The sequence below is a fragment of the Carcharodon carcharias genome, chromosome 12 (genome assembly GCF_017639515.1).
Source record: "Carcharodon carcharias isolate sCarCar2 chromosome 12, sCarCar2.pri, whole genome shotgun sequence".
Taxonomy (NCBI): Eukaryota; Metazoa; Chordata; class Chondrichthyes; order Lamniformes; family Lamnidae; genus Carcharodon; species Carcharodon carcharias.
The window spans coordinates 48,872,506-48,896,066 of NC_054478.1; the positions used below are offsets into that span (position 1 = coordinate 48,872,506).

Consider the following 23,561-nt stretch of genomic DNA (forward strand, 5'->3'; position numbering starts at 1 on the left):
TAGTACTTTACTGTGATAGTGCATTGCTGCATATAAGGAGAATGTACCTGTTTTTGAAAGCCTGCCTGTACTTTTGCTGCTACCAGAGCTATCACCTCTTGCCAGTACAGAAATTCCACTGAAGCTGCTAGCTTTTGTCATTGCTGGTTTCAGGTTGCGGTTTGAGCTATCCGAGTCTGTACTGCTCCAAGGGCGTGGCTCTGACCACTTTAGCTCATTTTCAGTACTGCTCTGACGACTATTGGAGGATCTCCCCGTTCCATCCTTATTTCCTCTGTGAAGTACAAAACAAACTTAACAGTTATCTTAATTTTCCAACAATTCAAAAAGTAAATAATGAATGAAATTGGCAGGATGCATAAAGTCATGCAAACAGATTTTCTGACTTGAAAAGAAAATTATTTAACAGAAAGCTCTCTTGTACCTAAATATTTGTCGCCTTTGTTGTGTGCTAGTAGCAGTTTCTTCTTCTTGAATTCTGTTGGTGTCAACAGGAGATTTCAGAATTTAGTATAAAATACCATAAAAACTAATCAATTAAGTTTTTTTTTTAATTAACGCTTACCTTTTATCTGTAAAGTAATTGTCCTGGGAGAATGATAACTGAAACAAAAACAAATTTTTAATTACACTGATAAAACTATCAAAAAATTAACCCAATAATAGACATCCATTATATTTTTACCCCACCATTAACTAAAGCTAACATTATTCTTTGGTGCCAATGCTATAAAAAATACTGTATACTCTTCACCATTTTCCACATGTGAAAGACCATTTAAAGTTAAAAACGGTCCTTGAAGCACAAGCCAATGTTTTGAGCAAATCATGCAGTCTCTTTTTTGCTAGTTTTATTCCACCCTCAAAAAAAAATTGAAGTGATACAGTGGCTTAAACAAAATCAACAACTAATACCACAACAACAATATGCAAGCTGTTGATACAAAAAAAGTTTTTATTTTGTTATAAACGATCATAGTACGAGCAACTTTACTGAATGTTTACAATTTTATAATAGCAATTAGAGTGCTTGGAAGACAACTTTTGAAAGATTCTTCTTTGAACAGGTCAATAATTCTTGGCATACAATAAAAAAATCTGCTGGCTAGACATCCAACACAGTGGTATCCGGTACAAGAACACTGTTTGAATGCATCTCAAGGCTTCAACACTATTTTGAAGCATCTGAACTTTCATATAGAAGCTATAACGAAGAATGCAATTTTTTCAAAACTGCAGAAGTAGCATTGCTACATAGTCACAAACCTGCATTAAAATCATGCTATAGCTGCTGTTAACTTGTTGGCTTCCCACCCCTCTCAGATGAATCATCTGCCTATAATACGCTGCACTAAGCTCAGAAAATAGAAAAAATTAGATCTGCAGATGCCTGAGCAGAGCATGTTGGAAAAATGATCCAGTTTTTAATAGCTTACACATCTTAAAACATTTTAATACTTGTTAAAAAACTCATTTACTTTCTTGTTTTGTGAAAATTTTTAACAGTATAAAGGTCAGGAACAGTAGAGATGCTCCTAATGAGCACTGATGACCAGCACTGGAGACATTATATTCTCACCATTATGAAAGTCTCTGTTGTTTTTAATTTAGACTGCTTTCTTGAAGATGTTTAGTGCTCTGAAAGTGTTTTGATGCAAGTGTGATGTAGGGAAAATTCATCTTTAAAAGGAGCTTGAAGTGCTTCAGTCCTATATGCCATCTATCAGAAGCATTATTTACTTTCCCATTTCTTGTACTTCATATTCAAACACACTGCTATAGGACAACAGCTTTCCATCATGTACCAGATCTTGCTAACTATTTTTCCTATGCCATGGTGGCAAAACACATCATTGCATGCACTGCACAACACCTGATTCTGGCTGCAACTCAAAAACACCCATCCCAAATTGAACCAGTAGTTCAAAGCTCTGCCAAACACTCTTGCAGGGAAACCTCAACATGATCACTAATCTGCTCTGCAAAGAATTTTCGATTTGTGGCCATATAATAGTCAGGAACTAATGTATAATGTTATGCTGATAAATAAATTAGCTGCAGATAAAATACACCCCAGGCTGCTCTTTTATGTACTACCTGCTCACGCAGAAAGAAAGTTTTCAATTTTCTTACAAGAGTTGCCCCAAAACAGTATATGGAACAGCATTCCATATGAATCAGCCAGACTTCACAAAGATTTCCATATTGTGGCTACCATCCAACTTTCAGTTTACTAATGTATCATATACTCTGAACTCTCCACAACCAAATCAGTCAATTCCAATACCTTCCAGATTTTCAACTACTCATACAAAGCTAGCAAGTCTAATTTGCACATCCAATTTAAAACCATTTATTTACTTTTCTCCTTTCCCACCCTATACTTACATCTTGAGAAAATATCCTATCTCTGACCCGCTGATATTCCTCTTCCCTCTCCTCTATTGATTTGCTTCTTCTATCATCCCGCAATCTGATACGTATCTGGAAATTTTGAACACATCGTCTTCTTAGGAGATTGAAATATTTCAAAGTAAAAAAAAATTGAAGCTTTAACAATAGCAAAAATATATTTTGTTTTGAAAACAAATTCCAAAAGTGCTTTTTGGACTTTAATTTGTCTGTATTAGTATGTCTACTCTCTTTTAAAAAAGTGCTTTCTATAATGTAATTTTCATTCTCCCAAGGCAGTTCATGCTTCCATCACAATTGCCTTGACTTAATTCCAGATATTTTCCTGATTTTGCCTTATATTTCTATTCAGCGGTTGTAACTGATTCATTCAAAACAAATAACCTGTTTAATGTATAATCTCTTACACTTCATTACTATGAAATATTCCATTAACACCTGTGAACAATCTCTTGGTTAGAAGAAATGATTACAATTTGAATGATTATTCGTGGGTTGAACTGAAAGTAAGCTGTGCACCCAAATTTTAAACTGATCAATCTAATGGTTAGGATTCACTTTAAAAAAATCCTCATATGAAAAACACAATCTAGAACAACTTGGGCACTCAAAATCATTAAAAAAACAAGTTATATGTTCATTTATGAGGAATTCTCCATGAAAAACAGGTGAATAAGTTTCATCGACAAATATTTGCCACCATATTAAACCCAACTTTTTCCAGTACAAACAGCAATATCCTTCAAATGCTTTTGCTGTTCTTATCTTTATCAGCGTGTCAAATAATGCTTACTGCAGCGACCATATAGGACTTGATGCACAGGACATGTGGTACATATATAGACACATATACAAGCATTGTGAGCAATGTAAAATTAGCTATCTGGGTAAAAATGGAATATAAACTCTGGGCTAAAATGATTCCATTGAACTTTTAAATATAATGGATGTAGACAAAAAGATTATGGTTTGCTAACTTCCAACAATTGAATTATACTATGAAAGCTGAATCCAGAACTTATTGCATACCACCCAATAAATAAGTGACCTGAACTAAACTAGATTCCAGAGCAATAATCTGAATCTAACTGGGTCCCACCAACTGTTTTGTAACCACCATCCCCTCACCTCCACAGAAACAGTGCCTATACAGATAGCACAAAAATATATATTTTAAAATGCTAATTACTGATGTCATTTTATGACCAGAATTTAAGGAAAAATGAAAGTTATGAACAGGTAATTGATTAAAAACATTCCTAGGCTCCTGCTGCATGGCAATTCTATATGCAGTACTCTTGTACCATAATAGAGCATTCAAACTTGGGATACAAAAATTAGGTATTTCAAGAATATAAAACTCGAATGTAATCTTTGCCCCAGAGAAATTTACAATTTTACATAACTTAGAAAATCATAAAACAGCTTGTATTTTAACACAGAGGTGGAATCCAAGACTGCAGACAAACTGAGCACTTACTTGGTTATCATCTTTGTCATTGCTCGAGTTATCTCGTTTAAGGATATACCTCTTCTGAAAATCATCAGTTGTATCTTCTTTTATATGTTCACAAAACTTCTGATCAGGTCTGCAAGAAAATTGAACAATGACAAATACATAATTATACAAAGTCTATATTTCAAGTGATTGAAGGTAAGAGATATCAAATCCAAAGAATATAATGTGTTCCTATTCTTGGAATTCGACATCAACATTTTGCACAAACTTTAGAAGATTATCTCATAGTTCAGCACAGTGAATTTCACATTTCTTGCTTCAATCATTCTGGTGAGTTTTGTGGGCAAAGCGTCAATTTGATGTCCAATCGCACTGTGGAACTAAACTGAATGTCTAAACTTATTTTGAGAGGAAGGAGGCTTTCACCCTGTCATTAGGGCTAGATTCAATCCTGGGTCCTTTAAGGATAGGAGCTTAGCCCATGGGGTAGTCCAAAAGTCTATTCTGAAACGTATTTACAACAATCTGCTGGCACCGTTTTTAGCATTTAGGCAATATTTAGACTGCTCAGATGCAATTGCCGCTCACATTTGGAGTTTCTTTATGGTTTTTAGTACTGGAAGGGAACTAAAAGCAGGTGGCTGTCTGATTTTTTTTCAAATTAATTTGTGTTGCACTTGTTTTCAGTGTAGCAATTTACTCCTCTGAAATAGGTACTATGGCTAGATTTTAAGTACACTTCCAGAAAATAAAATTTTGGGATTCCTTCCTTTAAACAGGGAAGACTTTTAGAATTATTCTCTATTTGCATTTAAGAATCAAAGGATTTTTTTTGGCTATAGAACTGAATAAAGAAATCTTTGTTAAAGAAGTTTTAAACCCATTTCACACCAAATATACTCACCTATGCATGTTTGTAACTGCACAAGAAAGATATACAATGAAAGTGTTGACAAACCACAAGAACCAGGTTTATAAACATAAATGAAAAGTTTTACATACATATTTATACAAGAATAGTGGAAACCATGCTTAATATTAAACTGAGTATAATTTGACTGCTTGAAAAATTTTCAATGCTGTTAACATTTAGTATTTGTTACAGTAAATGCCATCAAATAATGTCGCTTCAAATCCTTTACCATTTTACCTGCAACTTCCTGTCTTAATCTATCAAATCAGTTTCTTAATGTCACAACACTGAAATGTACCCAACCAAAGCCAACAACATCTCTTTAACCATGGAGCACTATCCCCGCTTTACTACTTTGCAGCCTGGCGTGGTCAGCTATACCACACTCCTCCAACGCTTGTCATCCATTGTCCAACTCCAGGAGATCTACCTTTGGTTGGTATCATTTCTACATATCTAATCATTGTCATGGCAACTTCCTGTTCACAAACCATTACCTCTGGAATCCCCAAGAGATCCATCCTCATCCTATCCTCTTTATCTATATGCTATTCCTTGGTGGCATCATACAAAGACATGGGATAACCTTTCACAAGTACACAGGCGGTTCCCAGTGACACCTTTCTTAACCTATCTACTGCCTTGGTTTTCAGACGACTTGTCTGACATCTAGTCCTGCATAAGCCACGAGTTACTCTGTCAAAACATTATAAAGATCAAAGCTTTGAAGTCCCTGTCACACCTGTGTACTTTGGAAACCAATTTTACCTGGTAACGTGGCTGCCATCTCATATCTAACCAGGCTGTTTGCAACTTTGGTACAATAGCTGAGCCGCGTTCTGATCCCATAACCCTTTTCATTACTAAGACCAGTTGCGTCCATGTCTTTATTTCCACCTACCCATTACCCCATGTCCTTGCTGATCTATACTGGTTTCAGGCCCTCGCTACCTTGGATTTAAAATCTATTCTTATATCTGTAACCTCCACCAGTCCAACAATTCTACCTTCATGTAGCCTCTGCTGCTGTGACTCTGGTCTCATACATCCCACCTCTCCCTTGGCTCATTTACTGACAACAAGGCTTTCAGTCATGTAGGCTGCATGCTTTCGAATTCTCGTTCAAAACTCATCTGATTTGCAAAATCCTTTCTTCTATCTTATGATCTTCCTTAAAATGCATCTTTGGTCACTCTTCCCAATATGCCCCTCTTTGGTTCAGTATCCTTTAATTTTTTTTTTTGAGTTTGCCTCTGTGAAGTGCCTTAGGGTACTTCTTTGCTTTCAAAGTCCTTTAAAAATGCAGGCTGTTACAATTATAATAGTAAGTCAAAATGGTTTCTTCTGTCCCCTCCCTTCATACCCACCACCAAATCCAATATTCAAACAAATATTTAAAACACAATGAAATTATTAACTTGACTATAAACAAAACATTTCAGAAGTTAAATCACTTACATTCTTGTGTTGCTAGTTTTGTTTATAATCACAGCTTTTCCTGTTTGGTCAACATTGTGATCCAAGCCAAAGTATGCAGCTACTCTGTGCAACAACATCCTGTGGTAGGAGGTCATTGGAGGAAACTTCCTATATTGAATACTGAAGAAGAAAGAGAAACCACTGGTGACAACACACAAGCTGTGAAAATATATTTGGCCTATGTGTGAATATCAGCTCTTACTTGTTATTACTGATAAAATCCAGAATTTCTTGTTCTAACTTCAGCAACATCATTCTATCCCTGGAGAACAAAAAACAATCTTCAGTTGTGTTCATTTGCCAAATACATCATGTCGTTCAAACACTTTAAACCAACCAGAAACGATGTATTTTTAAATTTCTTCCAACAATCAAATGATGAACCTGTCGCCAACTGACAAAATGGTGATTGCTTTGCCCAGAATGCACGTCCAGTTAATTAAACCACAGAGGGATTTATGCATTTGTCTACTTATGCAACAGTTAACTGATCTGCATTAAGTTTCTTAAAAAGGCTACAAATTAATAAAAGTTAAATCAACTTAAAGAGCATTACATTCATCTCTAGGCTCGCAGAGTAAGAAAATTGCATGCAAAGAATGCATTAGAGTTGTGTCTATTGTCATTTTGGGAATACAAGTGGGGGACTCTGGATGGTCAAGTTGTTCCTCTGTCAGTTCTGGCGATGAAAGTTAACCCTTTGTGGCAGACTCAGAATCTGATATTCAAGAAACCTGAGAGATTCTTCCCATTAGGCTACAGGAAACCCAGCAAACCAATGTCCTTGTGGCGACAAAAGTTTTGCCTATATAATCAGTGAATTGGTGCTGGTTTATCTGGTTAAATGCCCTCAGCATCCATGCTCAGAACTTGTCATCCAAACTTGCTTGACTCAAGCAAGTGTAATGTATCCTGTGGGAGCGCAATTTGAGACAAACAGAAGTTTCGCCTGTGTGGATTTTTCAGGAGCTAGGAGCCTCTTAATCAACAAATTATATTAATTTATATAGTGCCTTTTGTAACCAAAACACTCCATGTGCAATGAATTGCTCAAGTGCAGTCATTGCTGTTTTGTGGGCAATGCGGCATGCAGCCCATCTGCTCATAACAAGGGCCACCAAACTCCATTGAGATGAATGATGAGTTAAGTTTTGCTTTGGAGGTATTGCTTGACTCAACAGAGAGTTCCAACATGTGCTAAGATGACACTAATCATAAGACTAACAATCTGCAATATTTCTTCCAATCACTGCTGCAAAGTGCACGTGCATACATCAAGAGAAAACAGGAACCTGCATAACTGCAGTAGTCTTTGAAGTAGTAGTTGAAGTGCCTCTAAGACTCACTGCCATTGCTCAAATGAAGTATGAAAACCTGTCCCATGCCTTTCAGTAAGAGAAAGAAACCTTTGGGGAGAACTAAATACCATGTTCATCATGATGCGCAATGCTGTATGTACTTATGTACAAGTAGAGGCATTTATTTTGCTATTTCATTCTCAAAATACAATGCTTGCCCCAAAGCACAATCACAAATGTTTAGTATCTATGCAGTGATTTTGGATGTGCTAGATTTGAACACAAATATCAGGTTTAAAGGCCCAAAAGTCCTCTTAAGCACACAGAGCTAGACCTTCTCTTCTAGGAAGCCTTTGTCTTCTTCATTCTGCTGTCAGGTTGCCACTAAATGTACCCTTATATAAAGGCCATACCTCCGCTCAGGTTTCTCTTTTAACTTATGGTTTCTGTCAAGAATGGTGACTGCCACTGGCCATTACACCAATGATGGTAGATCCAGCAGTAGCATATGAGTGTATTCCTATCTACTGTTGTACTTACAGCATTTAATGTATATTAATGGTAATTTAACCTCTCAATTTCAGTCCCAACTAAAGCCAGCAGGAGCCTGGGTTGAAGTGAGGAGGAATATCACAGTCGTTCAAAGTTGAACAACAGGAATATAGAAAACATAATTCTCTATGCTAACATGAAGGTTACAATTTTGGGGGATAAAAGTATTATTAAATTTAACCAAGGATAAGTCATTATTCAGCCATTTCCATTGTAGGCCGACATGGAAGGGTTCTATTATATGCATAATAGTAGCTTTTCTCATTGAAATTATAGCACATGATGTGATTATTCAGTTCTACAGGGTGTTAGTATTCCAACCGCATTGATTTTAATCACACTGCCTTGCTCATTCCCTCATACAGCATTAAAACTATTTGCTGTGTACTTTTACAACATTATCCATTAGTTGAATGGAGTGGGTGGGTGGTTAATATATAGATCGCCTTGCGCATAAATGTATGCTGTATTCTTATTCTTTATTTAGACAATGTGCAAGTTTGAATTTGCTTGCTTACAGTAAAAAAAAAAGCAGAATTTGACTCAGTATAACATTTTGTGTATTGCATATTCATATAGTAGTTCTGCAGAATGGTGTTATGGAGGTTCTCATATTAGGTTTAGTTCTTCAGCTTCCTTTGGTAGTGGTTTCTCTGCTTCTACCTTTGAAATATTTGCATGTGTGTGTGTGTTTATGAACACGTGGTCGGAATGTGCATTTTTTTTAAACTGCTGGTAGTGGTCCAGAATTCTTAAAATAGTTTTGGCAACCATGGTTACAGTTGCTGATAGTAAGGCGAGTGCACATCTATTTAACCATTTAACTGTCACTTTGCTTCATAATGATGGCTGGTTTGATCTTTGATCTCAAGTACAACAAATAAATTCAAAATGTGTACAAAACTATCATAAGCATTGCATAATTGAACATGTTGCATCATCTTCATATAATCAAAAATTCATTTCAAAAATACCTGGGATTATTTTTCAAAGTATTTACTAAAAATTCATGAAGATCTATTCCAGTGGAATCTGTGTATTCTTGGCTGGAATCTGGTTAAGAGAGAGATTGAGAAGTTCCATTCATTTTACAAGCAACTTGGCAAGCATCCAAAATCTGAAAGTATTTTAGTGAAGAAATGTAGTGTAAACCTCTTGATAACATTTTTTTATGCAGTTTATCTGGTTTGTCTGTGCATTCTTCCTTTTCAGCTTCATCTTTTATGGTCTGCTCTTCTTTATCAAATGCTTGTGTTAACTGGAGCTGAATTTTATCCTGTGTAAACACAAGGTAAATTGTCAGAACAATATTCAATGTGACGAACAGTTTTAACATATTTATAGTTGAGTGGGGTGTTTAACAAAAACGGTTACTGCAGTTCACATACTGTTTCTTTCAAAATACTTGAACAATTTTTCCCTAACTGATTTCTTTGGCAAATGTCTTGGACAGTGTGCTACTGATCCACTCAGCAGACTACACAAAAGACTACAGAACAGTGGTTTTCTGTTTCTCATTATTCAAAGTTAAATGAACAGTAAGAATATAATGCTGAGTAAGTCAGGTGGTATAACCAAGAGATACACTCCTCTGTCAAGCAAATAAATTATAACCGTACAAAGAGAACAGGCATTTGCAGAAAGCAAGGGTCACAGAGGAAGTATGAAATTGTGAAACTACAGGTCTTTGAAGGCTATTAATTTTAGTGCGTAAAGCCTCCTTTCAAAGATCAGTTTGCATACAAACAGTTCCAAGTCATCAGAAAATAGCCTCACACGCACGCATGATAGAATATTATTTCACCATGCACTATAACTCATGTTGCAAGGAGATCAGAGCCCCTGTGCTTTTATGCATATGTACAAAACATAGCTGTACCAGGAACCTCTGGTAACTTGATATCTGTTGATATCAAACTAGAGAATAGCCCAAAGATTGGGCTAGGATTTATCATCAACGCTGAAGGATGTCATAGAATATCATTCAGGAATGTCTGTTCTTAGTTGTAACTTATTGGCAGGTTTCTAGCTGCTTTCCTTATTTCTTATTCATACATTGCCTATACCTTCAATTTTATTTTACTTTGAGCCCATGAACAAAGGATGACGAGCATTTGAAAAACTTAGAGGAAATGCATATCAACAAAGACATCTGATGTGTCAAATTGAAAATCCTATGGCTTTGCCATTGATCAGTTACAAGGTATGTTCTCTGCTTTATCTGCCTGTATTGACTTTGTGTCCTTTGTAGTATTGCTGTTTCCTCTCAGTTCAAGTTTCTGTGCGATTGTCTGTGTGGTGTTTAGCTGTGTTAATCTTCTGTATTGTTATGTTTCTCAGTCTTTCCCCTGTTTTTAATTATTGGTGGAGGCGTGTTGCCTCTTGCTCTTAGGCTCTTTGATCTGTTATTTTCACAATGTTTTGATCAGTTTACTTATCTATATTGATGCTATCACTGCTTGTCACTGATGTTGCTTTACTTTTTTCCCCGACCTGTCAATTACTTTATCCCTGTATGCTTCTTGTTCCTCGTCTTGCTGACTTACAAAGTCACCTGCTCAGCATTTCCCCATCATGCTTATACCCATTTCAGATCCTTGTGGTCTTGTGCAAAAGCTTTTAAGATTTGCATGCTGAGGCACTATGTAATGCACAATGTTGTTGCAGATTTCTTGCAGGCTCATTCCTCCTTAATCTCCCATGAACCCCTCACAGTTCCCCATTGTTTGTCTTGCACTGGCTGCCCCTTTACTCAAACATACCTTTGGACCTCCTTGATCACCAACCTTTTCCCTCCCATTCTCCCTCATCATTTTGTCCTCAGCCTCAAGGTATTGCCTCACTTTTGCTATAGCAAATTATTTTTGCAGTAAATTTACATTTGCCTCCATGGTCAGAACACCATGACACAGATTTTAACTCGGTAACATAGGAGCAGAGTAGGAGTAGGCCATTCAGCCCTTCAAGCCTGCTCCGCCATTCAATAGGATCATGGTTTATCTGATTGTGGGCTCAATTCAACTTTCCTGTCTGCCTCCTATAACCCTAGAGGCCCCTGTCTATCAAAAAATTAACTAACTCAGCTTTGAATAAATTCAATAGCCCAGCCTCCACTGCTTTCTAGGGAAGAGAATTTCACATACAAATGACTCACTGAGAGAAAAAAAATTCTCCTCATCTCTGTCTTAAAAGGGAGATCTCTTATTCTTAAACTGTGCCCCCTAGTTCTGGTCTCCCACACAAGAGGAAACATCCTCCCAATATCCACCCTATCAAGTCACCTCAAGGTCTTACGCATTTCAATAAGATCAGCTCTCATTCTTCTAAACTTCATTATGCTATGGACCAACCTGTTCAATCTTTCTTCACAAGATAAGCAAGTGTTGGCCTGGTTCTGCTGACTATCCTTCATTAAGCCACCTGTCAGGCAAGGTCTAACTATTCCCATCGTTGCCAAGCACCCCTAAAATCGCTTTTGTTTCTGCTGCATTATTTTCAACATGTCTGTAAAACTGGTAGTTTACTTTTGAAACAGCTGATTGTGCAAAAATTAGGCAACAGAAGTAGGCTTTTTGGTGTGGCTAAAGCTGTAAAGGTTAAACAGCCAAGTCAGAAGGCCTTAAGGGACAGCAAAAATTTGAAGGTGACCCAAGTTTGGGCAGCTTAAACAATCATTTCAGTCAAAGAATTAGGCAACTAAGGGATAGCCAAACAAAGAAGTATATAATTGGCAATGCAGGAACAGAAGTGAGATGGGGTGGATGATTAGTATTTCATGTGTACAACCCGCTGGGAAATACAGATAAGGGAGCTACAGTGCAACCTATGGTTAGGATATTGAATTTGCAAGTTAATCAATCATCGTTTTAACATTGAAAGTTAGATTGTTACCTTAGGCATTACATCCCAGGCATCATCAAGCATTATAAGTCTGGAGAAAATCATAGAAGTGTGACACAGGCTGTGTACACAATTATACAAAATTTAATATCCTACATATATGAATTAAATACTTGAGTAACTGGTTATTCTAGACACGTTTTAAATTACTCTACTGTGTCAACCAACGCACAAATTGTCACAAACCCCTTATGTTCCTGAATATAAAGCATTTCAAAGATGTTGGATTAAATTATGTAGCCTTTACACATGAAAAGAGGGAAAAATAAACATGGCTCATCACTCTTGAAATCACAACACAGAATAAACCATCAAGTTATTTCAGTTTCAATCTACATAGATCACATTACTGACTCAATGGTTAACTCCAAGATTTGTCAGGAAAACACAGCTTCTTCCAAGTCCTAATTGTCTCACCTACACTGCAGACATTGAACCCAGCTTTTTAAAAATCTCTTAACAATTATACAACATCTTTAAAAGTAGCAATCTTCACTATATAGTCAAATGACTACTCCATTCTCTCTCTCTCTCTCTCACACACACATGGTCAAATAACAAAAAAAATGAACACAAGCTAACAACCAGGTGCATGAGATTTGTACAATCTTGGTGTACATATTTACATATCTGCAACTAATCAAGACCAAAGAAATTTTACTTAATTCATTTAAAAAGATTTAAAGTTATGCAGCATATAAAAAGGTACCACATTTCAGACTCAGTGAATTATTACCATGGATAAATGACAAGTTACTTTTAAGTACCTGCTCCATTCCCACTCTGACCTCTCTGTCCTTGGCCTCCTACACACTTTCGATGAAACTCAATGGAAGCTTGAGGAACAGTATCTCATCTTTCAATTAAGCATTTAACAACCTTGTAGAATCAAGACTGAATTCAGCAATTTTAGATCATAACATCTGCTCCCAATTTTTTGGACAACAGGCGATTCCCTAAAACTCAAGTTAAACCTCAACTGCTCTGTTTGTACAACTGAGCTTTAAGTTATGCAGTCCAACATCATTACTTTTTTGCTAACCCACCAAGCTTCATTATGTTCCCTCATTTCAGGAAAGAGCACAATTCTGGAATTTCCCCCCTATGTCTGCTCTCTTGTTCCTGGCCCTGTAGTCTCACATGCATGATGTTAACCATTCACAACTATGAAACTAGCTACATTTGTTTTTTAAGTGATTTATTTTTATATAAAATTCATTGAATTTCACAAATGTACAAACATTTAATGTGGCATACCTACATTCAAAAGTACTTACATAGAAGGGAAAACAAAGGTGTAATTAGGAGCTCAAATCTAACAATTTAGCCTTCTGGTACAAGCAACGAACTTTCTACTATGTAACATCCGTAACAAGTTAATATTCTCAAATTATTTTGAGTACAAATGCAAGCTATGAAGATAGAATTAATTTATTTTAGTTATCTCACCAGCATATTAAAATATCTAGCTTAGTACAGTTCATCACTTGTAAACAGACATACTTGAAAATGGTCTGAAGTGAATATTAAACCCGAAAGCCAGACGCTATCTTTTTAGCACTGCATGATCTTCAAGAGTGCAAATACCGACACAGAAGCAAACTAAAATCATGAAAAGTAAAACTATACAACTTATTGCAACCATTGAGTTCCAGAAGATGCAGTAAAAATGGCAAATGGGATTAAATTTGGTAGACTTATTACTGAAGTATTTGTTTTTGTATGTAAATCACGGAAGTTTTGTACACTTGTGTGCTTTTTCGCACATTACCACAATTCAGCTCCTATTCTTCCAAATTTAAGTTCAAGTAACTTTGCTGCAATGTAACCATTGTGCATTAAATGCATGATGAGAACCTAACAAGACAATTATTTCTCTCTGAAATAAAGCCTTTATTTAAAGAAATAAAATGCTACACCATCGGACTAGAATTTTTACTTATTCCATGTACTGTTGCATTTTACCTGATTATCCCGTGGAACATCAGCTGTGGGCGGAGGAGAAGACTCTTCACACACAGCCAGGCTCCTTACTAGCTTTAACTTTGCATTTGACTAAAGGAAAACATTCATTGTTAGGGCAAATGCAGTGACGCAGAAGTATATTTAGCTACATTTATTTCATCAAACGTTAGCTCATTCCAACCATATACCCTGCAACAGCTTAAAATGAGGTTTGAAAGCTCATTTGTAGTTTCAAAATATCCAATAAGATTTTTAATTTATTTGTTTGGATATTCAAATCATCCTTCCTTAATGTGCACTCTGCCCAAAGACAAGTCCTTGGCCCATTGTCTGCTGATGCTTCATCCTCAGCCAATTTTCTTGGCAGTTTTGTCAGTGGTTGTTTGGCATTGCCTTCTGCTCTCAGGGACAGGGCGAGGAGGTAGGTCCCAAGTCTACCTCAGCCGGAACGGGAATCGAACCCGTGCTGTTGGCATTCTCAACCACATGCTAGCCATCTAGCCAACTGAACTAACCGGCCCCCCTCCATTTAAATCTAAACTATTTGATGAAACTGGATGACAATAACCTGTACTGCCATATTATGTTGTTACAGGGTACAGTCTTCAATATACTTTCCAGCAGCAATTGCCTAAATAGTCTACTTCACTTAAGTATACAAAATTCAGAACCCAAAACAATTGTTGTACAATTTCCTTCAATCTAATCCTGCCATAAATATAGAAGTGTACACTTGGCTAGGTATAGTATGTATAGGTTTATTGTCTCATATTTATGTGAAGGTGCATTTACCAATACTCTATAATTAGGACTGAACTAGATAACGTTGCCAAAATCATGGGAATAGGAATGTTGAAGTTAGTTCTGTTGTGAAATTATGGAAACTCAGATGAAAATTACAAATTAACTTGCACCAGGATACCCATATGTTTGTCAGCTAGGCTTCTCAACATCTTGGACCCTCAGAAAACACAATTAAAAATTATATTTGACAGTTTAATATAAATTTAATACAACCTAAAAATTATGGAAAAGTACATGAAAATACATAAACAGAACATTCTAGTGTTAAATTTGACCTACTTTGACATTACATAAATCTCAAGGTGTCATTAAGCACCTCAAAACAGAGAAGTGCATAATTTGCACAATTCCATGCACACTTGAGAAACAGACTGGATACTATTTATTTTTCCACAAGCCAGCTGACTCATTTCAATATGGTAAACATTTTGCATAATGTGGCATGTTGTCAATTATTTCCATGCATTAGGAACCAATGAAAGTGCATTCTCTTAAAAAATGGTGATTTGATCTTTTGGTGATTTGATCTTTTGGTGAATATCTTATGATAAGGTCTTTCATCCCAGACAGTTTTTTTAAGCATCTTAGAGATGCACCTTTTTCCAAGTTTTAATAAAACTGGCAATGATAATACCCAGAGCAAACATTAAATATATACTCTTTGACAATAAATTCCCAAAAAGCAAAGAAAAGTTTGCTTTGAGCTATAAGCACTAAGCACACCACCATGCACAATTGCTATTGGTCCAAAAATGCTTTCACAAAAGCAGAATGAAAAACTACACACAGTTGAGCAATCACAAAATATGGATACATCTAAAAGCACCTAATTCATTTTCAACTGAACATAGAGAACTTTACTAAGTGAAGCACTAAGCCACTATAAAAAGCACTGCAAAAAATTTGTACAGCAAAACCCAAATTGGGGCAAGTATACATGCATGAGGATACAAATCTTTGAGGATAAAGTGCCGCAATAAAGAAAACGATTTAAATAAAATACATTTCTTGCAAACAATAGTCATAATAGAGTCATCAAGCATAAATGATTTCCTCTCGCATGCTATAACACACTTCTACTATACCTTTGACCTTTTCCCCGCCTGTCCAAGACTTTGTATTTGTCTCTGCACGGTGGATAAGAGATCATTGCAGTAAAATAATTGAATACATATGACAATAAATTTCCAAAGGACTGAACTTTCAAATATCCACCTGAGCCAAATGGCATCTAACCCAGAATCAATATATTCAATTACAAACCAAGCAATGTGATTCAACAATCAGAAATCTTCAGCTCAACTTGATGGGCTGTGTTATGAGGTAACTCAGCCAAATTTCCTATTTTCTCTTCCCTTCCAATATGAGAATGCAGAATTGGATTTTCATAAATGTGTTAGACTAGAATAGCAGGCTGACTAAACCAAAAAATATAAAACTGAGCTCTTTACTAAGTAGAGGTCCACTATCCAGCACACACAAAGAAAATTAGCAGAAAACATTTGGAGCCCTCATTATAAATGCATCCACTGCTGAGAGTTCTCTTTTCAACTACGAGTGACCACAAACATTACTGTTCTAGGATTATCATTGATACACATGGTTTCACAAACAAAAGCATAGCATTCTGGGTTCAACATAACTTATCTTCAGATCTGGCATTAATGCTGCTGTTAAACATGTAGAATGTTTAAGGTAATTAACTGTCTCATATGCAAAATTCAGTAGATATGATTAATGTTATTTTTGGTAACTGGACAAGTACAAGGAAAGCAATTTAACAAAATTTGCTTGATGAATCTTATTTTTATTATCATAAGGAATTGTACAATTTCCTAAAATTTGTTCCTAAAATACGTAATTTTGAATGGCATGATGGATAAATTTGCATTTGTCACCTTCAATTAAACAACAGTTAAGATACCATCTAACCCACGGCTGTAATCTGAAGACTTTTTACATTATATTAACAAGAATATTCAGAAGTATTTTGTATACAACCATGTTGATCTACAATTCATTCAACATGAAATTCTAAGCATAATTTAGCTCAAGCAAACTTAATAGGTAGATACCACTCTTCATGAGTTCCCAAGTATCAGTATTTTTCTTTGATATATACATCTTCCATCCTAGCCAAGGATGCCAACAAATGTAATGATGCCAACAGGCCCAGCTCATAAAAGTTGATTTTTATTGGCATAAATACACAAAGAAAGTCATTCAATACATCTAGCACACCAGAAACCTCCCTTATTCTCCATCACAGCATCTAACTGCCTCTACTGACTGAACCAGACTGTTTGTAAACTCAGTGTCATGTTTAAGCTACAAGGAGAACTCTTAGCTACATATCCATGCTGTCACCAAGGCAGCCTATTTCAACCTCCGCAACACTACCTAACTCAGTCCCTGCTTTAGCTCTTCTGCTGCCAAAACTCTCGTTCAAACGTTTAGTGCCTCCGGACTTGACTATTCCAATGTACTTCTCTCCGGCTTCCTGTACTCTACCTTCTGAGACCATCGAAAACTCTGCTTCTCATATCATAACTCGCACCAAATCCTATTCACTCATAAACCCTGTTCTTGCTGACCAAGACTGCCTCCCAGTTAAGGAACACCTTGATTTTAAAGTTCACATCGTTGTTTCCAAATTGCTACATGGCTTGGCCCCTCCTCATTTCAGTAATTCCAGCCCAACCACCCTCAGATATCTGCGCTCCTCTAATTCCAGCTTTTCATCATCCCCAATTTTAATCACTCCACCATTCATGGCTTAAGCCCCAAGCTCTGATACTTCCCTAAACTTCTCTGCATCGACACTTTGCTTCCCTCCTTTAAAACACTCCATAAAATCTAACTCTTTAAGTAAGCTTTTGGTCAACTGCCCTAATATCTCCTTCTGTGGCTTCGTGTCAGATTTTGTTTGATAATGCCTCTATGAGGAGTCTTGGGACATTTTATGTGTAAAGTGCTATATAAATACAAAATTGTTGTTGCTTTTCAATGATTCCAGAGCTTTGCTTCCACCACTCACCCAGGTGGCTGCTCTACACATTGGTCACTCTTTGGATAAACAAGTACTTACTGACAGTAATCTTTGGAATGCTGTTTCTCAGAGAGTAGTGGAGGCTAGGTTATTGAATATATTTAAGGCTGAATTAGACAGGTTTCTGATTCAGGAAAGTAGAATTAAGGCCACAATCAGATTAGCCATGATCTTATCAAATGGCAGAGCACGCTTGATGGGCCGAATATCCTACTCCACCTCCTATTTCTTAAGATCAAACTGGCATTCTTTTTAGTCTGCAGCCTTGCCATTGGTGGTTTTCAGAAACTGGGGATAACAATTTATCTCTAATTTGAAGTACCGGAGAGTTGTACATATTAATATGAATTAAAATTTAAAAAACTTGAATATTCATAAGAAATTTATAGCTGTGTACTAATTGACTGCTTTCAGTCATTATACAGATACTTTCATTGCTTGAAAATGATTGAATTAATGACCTCAGGCCTAATCATTCCAGCTTTCCTCTCCTGTATTACCTTCTTCATATAGTACAACTCTGTCACATTTATTTTTCCCCCTTATTGCTAAATAATACAATGTTATAGTGCATTATTTATTGGTTCAGAGTTTATTTTTCTGTAAGGTTAACGTAGTTTTCATGTGGAAAAGATGCAATCGTTAAACCATAGAAAATTCAGTTGTACCAAATATCTCACTGAAAGCAATTGATAAGGCATTCAAAAACTTCTGGTTACATAAGCTACTATAGCTCAATAGTTTTGATTAATTTTTAAAAAATCTGAAAACAAGGGTCACATTATACTATAGATACCAATCTCAGTATGACGCATTGTTAGCAGTTATAAATTACAAGTTGTTTGAGTTACAAATATATACTTGCATAATACAATATCTTTTCCAATCAAGTCACTAGCTTAAGAGGGTAAAAAGAAATCAGCCAGTTTACAGTAACAAAGGCAACTGCATTTTATGTGAAGAGGAATGTGGGGTAGTAAGCTGCCAAATATAGCAAAATTTTAAGGTTAGTGAAGAAATTTGAATCCTTTTTACTTTTGGTGCAAATCTTAAAAAAATGAAAATCTGGAAATACAAAAAGCTAAAGCTGTCATTTGGTTTCCTACCACTTAAGTCAGTGAAGATACTGTAGATGTGGTAGCACTGCAATATATTGGTGCTGATGTCCACACCAAGCAATGTTACTAAACTATGCATTATGCAAGTTGTAACTTTTCCCACATCATTTAAGAATGCAGTATTCAGGAGCATTTAACAGTCAACAAAGCCAGATATTACAAATGCTTATTCTTTAAGCTCTACCATGAAAAATACAGTGGTCCCAATTAACCACATGTGGAACAGCCAAAGTCTTGTTTTCAAAAGGCTTGAAGTGCAAACTTTTACACACAGTTGTTCAGACATTTTCAACTGAAAATGGAAATGGCACCCTCACCTTGAACGCAGAAAACTCACTGTTGCTAACTCCTAACTAAAGTGACAAATTACATCCTCTTGGTTGCATTATCTCGAGTCATCAATCTCAGCCTGCCTGTGGCCTGATATGACAGATCTCACCATCTTCCTCCCACTCCTTTCCCCTTTCATCCAACTGAATGGGACTATCTGCATTTAGTTCCACTCTTACCTATCCAGCCATAACCAGTGAAGTTCCTAAATTGGCTTCTCTTCCACACCCCCTCCTCCCCTGACCACCAGTACTTCAGAAGTTCACAATCCTTGGCTGCTTCCTACATGCTATATACATTATTCAAAGACACGTGTCAGGTTCCACATGGTGTGGTGGAGCTGGGTGTTCTTGGCATACATCACTTTTCTTGACCCTCCATCGACATTGTTGTTAGCAGACCACTTGTCCCACATTCAGTCCAATTTCTTCCAATTAAACATTGTGCAGGCCAAAGCCAATTTCTTTGGCTCTGCTACAACCTTGTTCTCTCACCACTGATTCCACCTCCTTTCCTGTCCTCTGTGCCAACCTGAACTAGACATGGCAACTGCATTCTGGCTGACCATGAACGGAGCTAGACCTCATTCTCTCAACTAGAAAGACTACTCACTTCCACCCCATGCCATTGCATGTCTCTGCCTCTGCCTCAAGTGTTGAAACCTTAATATATGTTTTAGTTACCTCTATACTCAACTATTCAAATCATCACCCTTCATAAACCTAAGCTTATTTAAAACTGCTGCCTGTATCCTAACTCGCATCAAGTCCTGTGGCCAAGTCTAGTGTGGGGCCATTATACAGTGAGAGGAGCAGCTGGGCCATTAACAGGGAGAGGGTATGAGGGGAACAAGGCCATTAAGAGTGAGAGGATTCTGAAAACAGTGTGACAGGAGAGAGTAATAATCAAAGTGTGAGGTCACAGGGAAACAGGTAAGTGACTGGTTGGTGAATATTTTGCTACTTCATCTTTCAAAAGTGTGCAATTCATTCATAATTGTAAGGTTTTTATTGGTAGTATTAAGATCTACCAGCAATAGTAAAAGGTTATTGGGAGTAGTAGGGTTTATTAATTATAAATTAATTAAGGAAAAATAATCAATTAACACACTCCTGGTTTATCCCTTCCTCCCTTCTTAAATAACGGTACCACACTGGATGTCCTCCAGTCCTCTGGCACCTCTCCCGTGGCCAGAGAGGTATTGAAAATTATTGCCAGCTTCCCTGCTATCTCCTGCCTTGCCTCACTCAACAGCCTGAGATACATTTCATCTGGGCCTGGAGATTTATCCACTTTTTAGCCTGCCAGACCACTTAGAGCCTCCTCCCTTTCTATGCTAATTTCTTTAATTATATCAGTCCCTCTGTCTGATTTCCATACCCACGTCGTCCCTCTCATTTAGAACCTACCTATGTCTTCTGGCTCCACACACAAATTACCACTATGGTCCTTAATGGGCCCTACTCTTTCCCTAATTAACCTCTTACTCTTAATGTACTTGTAAATTAACTTTGGATTTTCCTTTATTTTACCTGCCAATGTATTTTCATGCTCCCTTTTTGCTCTCTTAATTTCCTTTTTAAGTTCCCCGCTACACATTCTATACTTTTCTAGGGCTTCTGCTGTTTTGAGCCCTCGGTGCCTGCCATAAACCTCCCTTTTTCTCTTTATCCAATCCTGTATATTCCTCGACGTCCAGGATTCGCTAGATTTATTGGTCCCACCCTTTGTCTTTACTGGAATATGTTGGCCCTGTACTCTCCCTATTTCCTTCTTGAATCAGTCCCACTGCTCTGACACAGATTTACCTATAAGTAGCTGCTCCCAGTCCACCCTGGCCAAATCATATCTGATCTTATTAAAATCGGCCTTCCCCCAAATTAGAACTCTGCTTTCTGGCCCATCCTTGTCTTTTTCCATAACAACCTTGAATCTAACAGAGTTATATTCACTATCTGAAAAATGCTCTCCCACTGATACCTCTACCACCTGCCCAGCTAAAATTAAGTCCAGGACCGCCCCCTCTCTTGTAGAACCTTCTACATACTGGCTTAAAAGCTCTCCTGGATGCATTTTAAGAATTCTGCTCCCTCTAAGCCTATCACACAATGACTAAGCCAGTTAAATGTTGGGGAAGTTGAAATCCCCCACTATTACTACCCTATTATTTTTACACTCCTCTGAAATTTGCCCACATATCTGCTATTTTATTTCTTTCTGACTGTTTGGGGCCTATAGTACACTCCCAGCAATGTGATTGCTCCTTTTTTGTTTTTCAGTTCTACTCATATGTCTTCATTTGAGGAGCCTTCTAAGATGTCATTCCTCCTTATTGCTGTAATTGATTCCTTGATCAATATTGCAATGCCCCCTCCTCTTTTACCTCCTTCCCTGTCTTGCCTGAAGACCCTATATCCTGGAATATTGAGCTTCCAATTCTGCCCCTCTTTGAACCATGTCTGTGACAGCAATGACAACATTAGATCTAAGTTAAGCAGATCATTAAACAAGAAATTATTGGAGCCTGTAACAAAGGAAATATAATAATTGTGGGGTTGTTAATCTCCATACAGACTGAGACAGTCAAATTGGCAAGAATGGTCTAGATGATGAGTTTGCAGAATGTTTTCATGACAGTTTCGTGGAGCAGTACATAGTGGAACCAACTGAGGATAAAGGTATCTTAGATCTAATATCGTGTAATGAAGCAGGGTTAATTGGTAATGTCTTTACAAAAGATCCACATGGAAATCGTGATCATAGTAGCATTGAATTCCATGTTAAGTTTGAAAGTGACATATTCCAATCGCAAGCATAAATCTTAAACTTAAAACAAAGCCAATTACATAGCTATGAGGAGTAGTGTGTGCTGTTTTGGTCTCCACATTTAAGAAAGGATATTGGAGCTGGTATGGCAAAGGTTCACTAAATTGGTCCCTGGGATGAGGGGGTTGTCTTAAGATGAGAGGCTGAGTAAATTAGGCTTATATTCTCTGGAGTTCAGAAGAATGAGAGGTGATCTCACTAAAACCTACAAAATTCTGAAGGGGCTTGATAGGGTGGATGCTGAGAGATTGTTTCCTTTGGTTGGGGAATCTAAAACACGGGGGTACAGTTTCAGGATAAGGGGCTGATTATTTAGAACTATGATGAGGAAAAATTTCTTCATGCAAAGGGTTGTGAATCTTTGGAATTTTCTCACCCAGAGAGCTGCGGATGCTCCATGATTGAATACATATAAGGCTGGGACAGACTGATTTTTGATCTCTCAGGGAATTAAGGGATTTGGGGAGCAGGAAGGAAAATGGAGTTGAAACCCAAGATCAGCCATGATTGTACTGAATGGTGGAGCAGGCTCAATGGGCCATGTGGTCTACTCATGCTCCTACTTCTTATGTTCTTATATTATCACTCGTGTGCTTGCTGACCTGCATTGGATCCCAGTCCAAAAGAAATTTTAAAATTCTCATTCATGAATTCAAATCACTCATGGTCTTGCCTCAACCCATCCACGTAACCTCTTCCAGCCCTAAAACCCTTTAAGAACTCTGCACTCTTCCAGTTGTGGCCTCTTGTGTCACTTCACCCTGCCACAGGCTGTCGTGCCTTCAGTTGTCTAGGTTCTAAGCTCTGGAATTCACAGCTCAAACTTTTCCACCTCTCCTCCTTGAAGATGTTCCTTAAAAGACACCTCTTTGATTAAGCTTTCAGACACATCCTAGTGTCTTCTTCTTTAGCTCAGTATCAATTTTTGTCCGGTTATGCTCCTTTAAAATATCTCATGACATTTTACTACAATAATCAAGATACTTCAATTTGTTATTACTAATGTTATTGCATATGTTACTCACTCAGCTAAACAACCTACAGCACAAGGCTACATGAACTTTTCAAACACATTTGAAATCTTAAGCATAAAGAATTAAACACTGAGGGGCAGTGTGGTAAAATCAAAATCAGTACTCAAATGATTCAGACATGCGATGCTACTGGACACATAATACCACTTGCTACTGGTTTAATTTAAAATGTTACCCGAAAAATTTTCATGGTTAGATTTTAAGCCTTGCACATTTTGAACAAGAGATTGTGCAGGTAATGGCATCTTCTGATGTAACATAGTTACATGTACAACACAAAAAAATAAGCCACCTGGCCCAACCAGCCTGGGTCAACATTTAAAGAAAGGAATAACGCTCCAAATGGGCAAATAGTCCCAATCACATTTACATGCTCTGTTTTTAAATCCCTTCAACTTCTTTCCTTCATTTGCCTTGTGAAT

The 23,561-nt window shown here is 37.1% G+C and overlaps 1 protein-coding gene across 22 annotated transcripts in view; it reads right to left on the reverse strand.

Annotated features, from left to right (window-relative positions):
* The window catches only part of LOC121284774 (R3H domain-containing protein 1-like), a 131,243-nt gene that overhangs the window by 76,066 nt on the left and 31,616 nt on the right, over positions 1–23,561 (reverse strand). For 17 of the 22 annotated variants that reach the window (XR_005944539.1, XR_005944538.1, XM_041200383.1 and 14 more), the window contains 11 exons: positions 15,868–15,909; positions 13,979–14,068; positions 9,266–9,389; positions 9,088–9,166; positions 6,466–6,525; positions 6,243–6,383; positions 3,893–4,001; positions 2,389–2,484; positions 566–603; positions 425–478; positions 48–274 (listed from right to left, as the gene is read on the reverse strand). Coding sequence is in view for 20 of the 22 variants with exons in the window: in XM_041200383.1 (XP_041056317.1) it covers positions 48–274; positions 425–478; positions 566–603; positions 2,389–2,484; positions 3,893–4,001; positions 6,243–6,383; positions 6,466–6,525; positions 9,088–9,166; positions 9,266–9,389; positions 13,979–14,068; positions 15,868–15,909 (1,060 nt within the window). In the remaining 2 variants the exon portion in view is untranslated. The remainder of the gene's footprint in view (positions 1–47; positions 275–424; positions 479–565; positions 604–2,388; positions 2,485–3,892; positions 4,002–6,242; positions 6,384–6,465; positions 6,526–9,087; positions 9,167–9,265; positions 9,390–13,978; positions 14,069–15,867; positions 15,910–23,561) is intronic. The other 5 variants (XM_041200401.1, XM_041200392.1, XM_041200399.1 and 2 more) reach the window with 3 other exon arrangements.